General features: G+C 36.4%; 1 protein-coding gene across 1 annotated transcript in view; it reads right to left on the reverse strand.

The window, feature by feature from the left end:
• Positions 1–12,172, reverse strand: part of DYNC2H1 (dynein cytoplasmic 2 heavy chain 1) — a 1,178,830-nt gene that overhangs the window by 258,371 nt on the left and 908,287 nt on the right. The window contains exons 78-80 of the mRNA XM_053705582.1: positions 11,705–11,780; positions 10,648–10,850; positions 1,111–1,215 (exon numbers count right to left, since the gene is read on the reverse strand). Coding sequence (XP_053561557.1) covers positions 1,111–1,215; positions 10,648–10,850; positions 11,705–11,780 — 384 coding nt within the window. The remainder of the gene's footprint in view (positions 1–1,110; positions 1,216–10,647; positions 10,851–11,704; positions 11,781–12,172) is intronic.

Consider the following 12,172-nt stretch of genomic DNA (forward strand, 5'->3'; position numbering starts at 1 on the left):
ATATTTATAATTTCAATTTGACACACCCACCTTCAGCTGTACCGCTCCTAATCTTCATATCTTTTCTGATTTAATGCTTTACCTATTGTGAGGGTCATTTAGGTTTTTAGGAGTCTGGTGGTACACTCAGCGCACACTAATATATGCTCTTTATCATTACTGACAACAAATTCAACATGCAAAGTACTTGATAAATATTCATTTTCCATACATCGACCAATAACACACATTGTGTAAAACATAGAACATATTCTGCTATGTTAAGAACATTAGAAAGTGAAATATTAATATTTTATGTCGGGTTAGCACACTTGAGAATATGCAATCCGGTTTTGCTCACAAGTAGGGCGTTTTTTCCCACTTTTTTAGATCAATTTTCTTCTATGGGGAAATACATTAAGGTGGTTGCGATATGCTAACTTCGGCTTTTTATGTGCATTCGGTTAGCTCGTGAGGAAAAACGTTTTACTTTCAACTTGTAATACAAATGCTACCCAACATGCACAAAAAGCTTACTTCTAGCGGAGTTAGTGCGCGAGCGGAAGTATTAAATACCTAAATATTTTGTGCAAGGTTCATGTAAATTTAAAATATATTTCTCCAGGATTCACTGAATAATTGATATATGTTTAAAGGGACACTGTACCCAACATTTTTCTTTTGTGATTCAGATTGAGCATGAAATTTTAAGCAACTTTCTAATTTACTCCTATTATTAAATTTTCTTCATTCTTGTGGTATCTTTATTTGAAATGCAAGAATGTAAGTTTAGATGCCCGACCATTTTTGGTGAACAACCTGGGTTTCCCTTGCTGATTGGTGGATAAATTCATCCACCAATAAAAAAGTGCTCTCCAGAGTACTGAAACCAAAAAAAAAAGCTTAGATGCCTTTTTCAAATAATGATAGCAAGAGAACAAAGAAAAATTGATAATAGGAGTAAATTAGAAAGTTGCTTAAAATTGCATGCTCTTTCTGAATTACAAAAGAAAAAATTTGGGTTCAGTGTCCCTTTAATGAAACATTCTAAAAACAAATGATAAATACATTAATTTTTCCCAAAGGAATTATTTCCTGTACAAAATGTATCAAGTAATTTAACATTTGTACCTGTGAACTTATCATCCGTTGAGAGGAACGTGCAATGTTAGCAGGAAGGCCAAAGAAATCTGGTCTGTCATCTTCCGGAAGGCTTTCAATGACACTGCGATAATCCTGCAAAGAAAAATTATATATTTTCTAGATTTCATATTTAGACAACTGCATTTTTAATCTAGTCAATGCTTAAGTATTTAAGTACACTTAAGACTCACAGTATAGCTCTCTGCACTATTTAGAAACGAGAGATTATAAGGATGACAAGACACATTTCAATACACTGTTAATGCAGGATATTAAATTACTTTATACGTAGAGATCTTTGAAGTTAGCATTGAACATCAAGATGAAATTCAAGTAAAGCTATGTTTTTTTGCATTGTGGGTACTTTATGATATATATTACATTAGAGGAAGTCATCACAGCATGGATTTAAAGTGGTGTGCAATACTTACTCTTAGTTTATTCTCAGCTGCAAATCCAGTAGAAAGATCTTTATGGCTGGATATTCATACAGTATATGAGTTTTTTTAATATTAATACTGTATATGGTCTTTATCATTATAAACACATTCTTTACATTTTTCACATATGTAATCCTGTGATACTAAGTAATTAATTCATGACAGATATCTACCTTACATAATCAAAATCTAACCAGTTAATTAAGGGGCAATTAGCCTGCAGGTGTGATTTTCACTCCTTATAACACGACCTATTATTTTAACAATGTGGGTATATAGGTAGCGATATGACAAATAGCAGTAGTGTCTATGACTAAGGCCAACCGGCTGAAACGCGTTTACACTACTCTGGCTGTGTGATTAACCTTTTGTTTGCAACATGCAACGTTAACTAAAATGGAATACAATTTTGGATTTTTACCTAAACCCTTTTCCTTGAATCATTTTTGAAATTCAAGTAAAGCAATGTTCTTTTGCAATGTGGGTACCTGACTATGATATATATTGTATTAGGGGAAGTTATCACACCGTGGATTTAAAGTGGTTTGCAATATTTACTCTTAGTTTATTCTCAGCTTCAGGTGCAAATCCAGTAGAAATATTTTAATGGCTGGGTTTTGCAGGTGTAACAAATAAGTGACACAATCAGATCACTGGAGATCTGATATTATTAGTAATGGTGTTGAAGAGGTTATAAGTTGGGTGAGATATATGAGTTGGAGGATATCATATGATGCCATCAACTGTGTCTAGGGCAGAGCTTTCCAAACTTTTCATGTTGGTGACACACTTTTTAGATTTACATCATTTCGCGACACAGTAATTCAGTTGTACTAGCAAAAAGGAGGTTAAGCTAACTTGTTTTAAGAGATACTGACACATACATGAATTATATAATAACAAAATGCATTTACAAGTAACAGTATGTATGTGCAAGAATTAAAAAAAGTTTAATACCACCAATAGCTACTTTTAATGGGATGTATGAGGTTAATGAGATGAACACAGTTTCAGAATATTTGGTGTAATATTAGATAAAGACACTCACATTCCATCATCAAGCATTTTTAAGCTTCCACTTACTATCCATATATCAAGAGCAGGAGCAGCAATGCACTACTGGGAGCTAGTTGAAAGAAAAAAAAATTAAGGAGACTACACGTGCAGTCAGGAGCCAATGTGCCGCCAAATCCGCCAATGGTAATAGTTTCAGTTCCCACTGAGCTGTGCCAATTGGTTAAGATGATCTGTGACCCACTAGGTATCAATCACGTGTCAACCATGGGATATGTGTAGCAGGCAGGTGGAAAGTCAGAAACCAAAAAACAATAATAAAAAAAAAAATTTAATTTAAAAAAATTTGTGCTGAAGCAGGGACACACCTACACACTGCTGCCGACACACTAGTGTGTCCCGACACACAGTTTGGAAAGCACTGGTCTAGGGGCTCTGAATTTCAAATTAATGGTGAATTTGAGTGGTAACATAAATGTTCACATATTTCCCAAATATTCCACAATTTGCAAAAGAATGTCATTAGGACAAATAAATTGTCAGACAAAGTTACATATACAAATGATTACATTATTGGTCCCATGCAATGTACAATGGTCTTTAAGGAAAATACTTTACAGAAATAAATAAGGGGTATTAGCATAATTGAACAGAAAAAAATAAGGGGAATTAACATAATTGTACTAATATATGTAATCGGAGGCCATATTTAGAGTTGCACTTCTTCAGTCACTTAATTCATAGCCATGCAGGAACTCAACTGCAGAAATGGAGGGGCAAAAAACACAAAAGAAGAAGAGAAGGCCACATTATGGATCTGAAATTGTGAAGAAAAAAATTACCTGATAAATTAATTTCTTTCACGATGGTGAGAGTCCATGATCCATTACTCCTGTAATTAGTCTTCCCTGCCACTAGGAGGCACAAATTACCAAACCCAAAAGTTCTATAAAACCCCTCCCACCTCACTGGCACCTCAGTCTAATCTACAGCTAAGCAAAAGAGGTAGGAAAAGAAATACAAGCAAAAAAACAAAATTTATACTACCTGATAAATTTCTTTCTTTTACGGATATGGTGAGTCCACAGCATCATCAATTACTGTTGGGAATATCACTCCTGGCCAGCAGCAGGAGGCAAAGAGCAACACAGCCAAGCTGTTAAGTATCACTCCCCTTCCCACAAACCCCAGTCATTCGACCGAACGTAAATGGAGAAAAAAGGAGTAACACAAGGTGTAGAGGTGTTTGAATTTTTAGTTAAAAATAACTGTTTTAAAATAAAGTGCGGGGCGGTGGACTCACCATATCCGGAAAGAAAGAAATTTATCAGGTAAGCATAAATTTTGTTTTCTTTCCTAAGATATAGTGAGTCCACGGCATCATCAATTACTGTTGGGAACCAATACCCAAGCTAGAGGACACAGATAATTAGGGAGCGTCAAGGCAGGTAACCTAAACAGAAGGCACCACCGCTTGAAGAACCTTTCTCCCAAAAGAGGACTCAGCCGAGCAAAAGTATCAAATTAAAAAATATGGAAAAAGTATGCAGAGAAGACCAAGCTGCATCCGTGTAAATCTGTTCCGCAGAAGCTTCATTTTTGAAAGCCCAATAAGAAGAGACAGCCCTAGTGGAATGAGCTGTAATAGTCTCAAGAGGCTGCTGTGCAGCAGACTCATAGGCCAAACGCATTATACTTCTCAACCAGAGAGAAAGAGAAGTAGCAGTAGCTTTTTGACCTTTCCTTTTCCCAGAGAAACAAATAAACAGAGCAGAAGACTGGCAAAAATCCCTAGTCGCCTGTGTGTAGAATCTCAGAGCACGCACAACATCCAAGTTGTGCAACAACCGCTCCTTATGAGGAGGAGGATTAGGACATAGAGAAGATTAATATTTCCATCCAAAACCACTTTAAGAAGGAAACCAAACTGAGAACGAATAACCACCTTATCGTCATGAAAGATAAGGTAAGGCGAATCACACTGCCCAGCCGAGAGTTCCGAGACTCTCCGAGCAGAAGAAATAGTCATAAAAACAAAACCTTCCAAGATAACAACTAAATATATATGGAATGCAGTGGCTCAAACAGAGCCAGCTGCAAAAAAAAATCTAAGGACAAGCTTAAGACTCCAGGAAGGAGCAACAAATTAAACACAGACATGATTCTGAGCAAGGTCTGACAAAAAGATTGCACATCTGGCACATCCGCCAGATGCATATGTAGCAAAAAGATAAAAGAAGAAATCTGAACCTTCAAGGTACTGACTGACAGACCCTTCTCCAGACCCTCCTGGGTATTAATCTTAATGATACAGCATCAAAAATTAATGAATTAGCACATTTAAACAGTCATAAAACGTTATACAAATTTTCACTATCAGAATCAACAGAAAATTGCACAGAAAGACCAACCAAATAGAATTAGCATCAGCAATATCAGCAATAATAAGTAATTTGCCTGCAAAAATGCTCTTCTATAAAAGGATTCTAATTTCCTTTCTAAAGGAACCTTAAAAGAAATACTATCCTCCAGAGGAATAGTAGTTCACTTAGCCAGAGTAGAAATAGCTCCATCTACCTTAAATCTCCCAAAGATCAAAATAAGAAACAGGTAAGGGATACAATGATTTAAGCCTTGCAGAAGGAATCAAATATATTACCTGGCTTGGACCATTCCCTAGAAACTATCTCAAAAACAGGGTTTTAACCACAGGTTTAAAGGTATGATCTGAATGATTAGAAGTTAAATCCTCAACCACCTTAGGATCCTTAACCTCTAAAGTATATAAAACCTCTTTTAAAAGAGAACAGTTGAGTTCAACCTTAAAAAAAAAAAAAGAGAAAGTTTCTGGTTTATGATCAGAGGAAGATCCCCTGATCATCAGAGAAAGCCTCAACTTCTGAAGACACATAAACATTAGCAGTAACATCAGCTTCAGGAGGTTTATAACTTTAACGCTGCGGAATCTGTTGGCGCTCTACAAATAACTAATAATAATAATAATAATAATAATAGTAAAGGAAAATTAATAACTGTCTTGAAAGCAGCATAATAGCCAGCATTTCAGACACAGTTGAATGAATAAAATCCTTCATACCTAGTGTAAAGCTAGTCATGCTTCCCTGTAAAGAACAAACAGAGGGAGTAGTAATACCAATAGAAGCAAAAGCAGCATTAGAAAGGTCGGAATGCATTAAACAAGTAAGACATGTTATACATAAATATGCTGGAGGAGAAATTTAAGCTTGTTAACAGTAAAAACACCTAAAACTGGTAGGACATACTCAAACTTCTCTGGGACCGCATAGTGGTGTACAACGCCATCTTGTACACGCAAGTATTTTTACTGCTGCTAACCTCTGATCGCCCACAACCCCTGAAGACTCTGATAAAATAGAGCAGAGGACAAGACATATTGCAATATATCCGGGGACAACTGCAGATTACGCCACACATTCAACGGCTAGTGAAGCCACTACAGGTATACAGCCCTTTCTTGGCGCTCAACGGCATTCCCATCAGGCCACATCCTGAAAAGAGCATCTCATACAGCAAGAATCGCCTGCACATATAAAGGTGCATAGTCACGAGTGAGACTGTGTAAAGGGACCATCTACCCTATCCTATATCGCGAGAAAACCTACATAGTAGGTAAAGTAGTAACAGCCACACTTCATACTACACAAGTCCTAACTAGGCCTGGAAGCTATATTTAACAAAAAAACAGTGGCCTATTCTTGTAGGCACTACCCCTGCTCACTCTCCATTTAAGATACCCATAGGTCACAGAATATCAGACCTGGAAACGCTGAGCCCCAGTACTATAAGCCCTTACCCAAAATGGGCCAAAAGTGACTAATGCATAAACTCCTAACCTTCTGATAAACTTTCATAGTACATTGGGAGTTACACCTTATCCTCAAGAGGATTTAAACCTAAATATATTTTCTCCTTAAAAAACACCACCTCCTTTTTTCAACTAGAGGACTTTAAGCACTCCATCATGGAATAAAAACCTAATAAGGCCAAATATGCCTGTCTATCAAACAGTGTCTCTATCAGAACTCATTTAGAGAAGGTGATCTGCCTCAGACAGTGAATATTCAGATACCAAGCTTTCCAGCATAACTATAACCACACTGCTACAACTACCCCTACTATCCTGATAGCTGGTAACAAAATGTCTCATTCAACTAAGAAAAAGAATAGACCGCAACACCCACCTAAAAGGACGGTGTTGGATCACTTCAGCCACTCCAACACTGACATGAAAAATGACTCTGAAAATCCAGACTCCCCTGAGTCTGAATCTGCAGATTTTGCCATATCTGCCAAGAAAGATATCCATCAGAGTACCATAGTAACAGTTACCCATACTTTTATACTTGACTCCTTGAAATCTATGCTAGATGCTCATCACACATCATTCTCAGCTAAACTCTCTGCCTCCACTGCTGAGCTGAAAAGGGAACTTTCTTCTACAAATAAATGCATTGATATTCTTGAAAGAAAGTACGAGCATCTTGCAACAGAACAGGCCAACGGTCTAACCTATACACAGCATTTATCGGACTACCTAGACTCCGTAGAAGACAAAATAGCCGACATAGAGGACTGGTCTCGGCGCAACAACCTTAGGATCTAAGGTGTGCCCGAGTCTGTCTCTCTTTCCGATCTTCAGCCATATCTCAAAGAGCTCTTTCATCACCTTGCTCCAATTACTTCTGAATCTGAAGATATGCTTGATCGAACTAACCACTCGCTTAAACCCAAAGGCATACCTGAAGGTCAAACACGAGACGTTATAGTCAGGCTTCATTATTTTACTTACAAAAAAGGATACATAGAGCACATTTCCAAAGACCTTCACTCCCAGAAAAATTCCAAAATCTCCAAATATTCCCAGACCTATCTGCACGGACACTACAGCAAAGGAAAGATATCAGATACCGTTGGGGTTACCCTATAAAGCTGCTGATCTTCAAAGAGAATCAAATGCATACTATACAAAATATCTCACAAGGACATGAACTTTTGAAATCCTAGAATCTAACCAACACACAAACTACTGAACTATAGAGACAACTTCGTCAGCTAAGGACCACAGCATCTGAGTGGACGGCTCTTCCTCAAAGAAGGCCCAACTCTCTGGCCCTTCACTAATGAAGGCCCAATTATCCAGCCATATAAGCCCTTACTTAAAAGAAGATTCAGCTCTTCTAGTTACTGAGTGAATGCTCATTGCTTAGGACTTCAATCTTTATGAACTAAGGTCTTCACTACCAGAGAGTCTGGGGAAGACTTTCAGCACTTTATTGGATATACATTGAAACTTTCTTTATTACTTGTGTTATATGCCTTATTCTATGTATGGAAGAAAAAAGAAAGAGTAGTCTGGCACTGTGAAAGTGATAATATAGGAAAAAGGGATATAATATTCCCTGGTGCTAACCCTTATTATAGATAACCCTTATTATAGACTAACTCATTTTAGACAGGCGTAACAAAAGGCCTTTTCTCTTTCTCCCTCTCTAATCCTTATTTCTATCCCTACTCCCCTTCCTTCTACAAGTGACTGATCCCGCCCTTATACTACCTTAAACCGACACTTTGTGTCTACACTTCACACACCCTAACCTCCCCCCCCCACATAAAGTGCCCCACCTCATGAGAGGACTACCAAAGTGGTTTGTCTTGACAATACCGCATATTCTATTGCTCCAATCAAAGCTTTATCTACCATATAATGTCTAACACCTAATAATTTTCATTTAACTCTCTCCCCCTTTTTTTTCTTCTTTTCCTTTTTTCTCTAACCCCCCCTTTGGTTATCCCTGACACACTTGTGAAAGACGTCTAACTAATTTCCCATGAGGTTAAAAATGAGACACAGCCCTTACTCCATAGACATCCCACTGGCAAGGCCCTGTACTTGGAGGGGAAACGGGCCTCAACTGAATCTGAGAACCCCTCTCATTGAAGAATCCTATGCACATTTTCATTCTTCATCTTCCACCAGTGGAGGCAAAGACAAGGTGCCAGTGAGGTGCAAGGGGTTTTACAAAAGCTCTTGGGGTTTGCCTCCTCCTAGTTGCAGGGAAGACTAATTCCAGAAGTGATAATGGACTCTCACCACTTGTATGAAATAATTTATTTATTAAGAAATTTGTTTGTTCCCACACTCTTGTAGAACCATATCTGTACCACTGGATTAATGCCAAAGCTAAACCATATGAAAGCAAAAAAAGTGACTATGTCTGAGAAACTGTGGCCTAAAAGTCTTACTAAATACTTGTGTGCTAATGAAAACACATTGTACATAAAGAATAAAGTGAAGTGTGAAAGGACGACCATGTGTTTATCCTTACATAACTGTTCTATTTAGGTTTCATGAAGACAGACACAGTAAGCTGAAAATGCCCAGAGAGAAGCATAAAAAAGGAACTATAATATTCCAAGAAATCACCTTCAACACAAATTAATGTGCATAATAAAAAAACTCATACTGATACACAACTACATGAGTAAGAACCCAAAGGAAGGCAGCTAGTTTAGAAATAGGATATGCTGTAACCAAAGCACTATACTTTTAAAGTTCAAAACATTGAAGAAAACTGAAAAGTTTAAAAAGAGATAAAGCTGCAGACAATTAGAACCCAGAGATGAGTGTGTTATTCATTACCTGAATGCACATTGGATATCTGACAATTCACAAGCTTTAGATAATCTTTAGTTTTAGATAATATTATATTATTATTATAACTACAGAAGAGGTCACAAAAAAAACATTTTTTTTTAATACAGGTTACTAATGTACTTATATAGTTTTGACCATTCCAAAATGAAGAACCACAGACTGTTAATGAAACGTTTATACCCCAAAACAGAGGAAAACTTCCAGGTCTAAATATCATAAAATAACTCTGCTTAAAAACTGTTTAGATTTTAAGCCCTAAGACTTCAAAAAACCTGCCCTTTATAAGGCCCACTCTTTTCACCTAATCTCTACCTGAAGAAAAGGTGTAGTTTACCTGCATGGAAGAGCCTGCCCAATTTCAAGGTCCTATAGAGCATCAAGCCGCGTTTCTCTATCAAGAACTCAAGTGCTGGAAACATTGCATCCTCATCTTAAGGAAGTTGAGTTTAATTCTATGAGCCACTTTTAAATAATCTGTATTTTTCAATTAGTAGATAGCATTATGGTATTGATCCTGTTTAGATATTTAATGCTGAAAATCCCAAACTGCCTTAGCAAAACTTGCTCGTAAGCATGGCCATTCTAAACCTTCTTGTTTATTTGCTTCCCATCTCCTACTTTTCTTTCCTGTCCTGTTTCTTCTCTTGTTATTTGACTCCTGCACTGTTTACTGATGTCTCAATTCTGGATTTGTTTTGACACATGATTTGAGTGCCTCATGGTTCTGACCATGACTTTCACTCTACCCTTGCATGTTCCTTATCGTTCTGTACTACATTTTTAGATTACCCTGATACAAAACCCCATATGCTGACTGTTTCCTCTGTGGTAAGACAAAGTAAGTAACACATGCACAAATAGGTATGTTTGGGTGGTCCTTTAAATAATTCCACTTCAAACTCAAACAAATTAACAGCAGTAGTGACTATGTTGTAGAGAGTGTGGTAATCCACTTTCTTTGCGGGGGCTTTCTAAACAAATAGAAGGAAAACTGAAGACTTCTGGGTGATTTTAAATTACTATTGGAAAGCAGAGAATATGAGTTTAAATTAAATGTTAATGTGTGTGTGTGTAACCAGCAGTATTACAGGGGGACGAATGAAGTTATGTTCTGAAAATAGCAGCACAGTGCATATGATTGTTAGACATACAGTAATCTATTATTTGTGTGAGTCAAAAAGAATCAAGAAAGAAACTCAAAAAAGAAAATGAGACGTAGATTGTACTTTGAAAAAGAGGTAACCTGTTTTCTAGCGATAAAAGCTAATACGTTTTCCTATATCAGAGGATTGGTTAAGGGCTGTTGGATATGTTTCTTTTGGCTGCCTACTGCCCACTAGTGACCTAAGGAGTACAAAAGTTCAGTAATCTTACCATAATGTTGCAGCTATTTGGCAGAGATATTGACAAAGGGAAGGGAGACTTGCTCATATGAGATTTTCCAGTTATGTGGGAATTAAAGAACTGCTCCAAGTAAGAACGCAGAACTCTTAAGTCAAAGTAGTTATCCAACCGTCCTCCATAGATTGCGTTTTCCAAAAGGCCATGCACAAACTCCCACTGAAATCCTTTGCCACCTGCACATAACAATATAATGTATATAAAATATTAACAAGAGGAATAATATGAGATTTCCTTGACAAAACATATATTAATAATTCACTTCTCAACAGAAAAGATTTGTGGGTTTGCTTGACAAGGCAAATCACAAAGGAAGAACTGCAAATAAAATACAGTATAAAATTATAATAAAAAATATTTTGTAAAGTGAAAATCTCGGTTAGTCTTTTTTGTTTTAATTAATGGCCACTGATATATCAAATGATTATACAGATACTTGTGTAAGGCATATACGATGGACATTTGTTTAAAATGGAAGGGTTTGGAACTAATTATTAAATAAAGGGAATTAACAGCATAGATAGGCCTATTGTTTCCTATCTGCAATTTAAAACCTTAAATCTATATAGACTCATTACAAAACTCATTTTGCTGCTATTCAAGAAAGTGCATGTGCCCTTATGTATTTTTGCAGTTCATATGTTTACAAGATTAGAATTCACAGCAGATTGCTTTTATTAGACAATCATAAAATGGATCATAGATATCTCTGGTGTTGGGGCTGCAGGTTTACTGCATACAAATATACATTAGCACCCTGTACGAGGAACTAGAAAAATATTATTGAATAATCTCTAAAAGTTAAATGAAAATGACTTTTTTAAGAATAAAAAAAAAAATCAAACCAATAACACTCAGGATTGCTTAATTAATTTCATACTTAAACATTCTATTAAAAAACAAAAAAAAACACATTTGATAAGATTCTATACAATCTCTTCAGCACTGAAAATTAAAACTCAATCAGCTTTAATTATAAAAAAAAATTAAATTATTTCAATAAAAAGATTTATAAAATTATTAAGCTTACCTTCAAAGAGTCGGTCAATAATATCATATGCTGCACGCAAGTCTGACAAAGAAAATTCATAAAATTTTGTCCATCCCTCACGAAAAAAAAAAAAGTTATATTAATAGAACACAGAGAAAATTAAACTCTAATACAAAGCATTTATTACATACTTTGTAATTACAGTGGTAGTTTCAAAGTAGAAACAGTGCAAAAAAATAAAAATTATGCTCATCTGATAATTTCATTTCCTTCTTGGCAGTGACACGAGAACATTCATAACCTATGGGAAATACTATTACTGGCCACAAGGAGGAGGCAAAGACACCCCAAACAAGGCTATAAATATCCCCCTCCCTACTTCCCCTACCCTCCAGTAGTTCAGCCCAGGATAAGGAAAAGTGAAGAGAGTATTTACCAGCCGGTTGAGTCCTCAACAAAACCTTATCCTGATGAATCACCAGTTACGGAGGATCACACATCAACGCT

This window comes from Bombina bombina, chromosome 3 (genome assembly GCF_027579735.1).
Source record: "Bombina bombina isolate aBomBom1 chromosome 3, aBomBom1.pri, whole genome shotgun sequence".
Taxonomy (NCBI): Eukaryota; Metazoa; Chordata; class Amphibia; order Anura; family Bombinatoridae; genus Bombina; species Bombina bombina.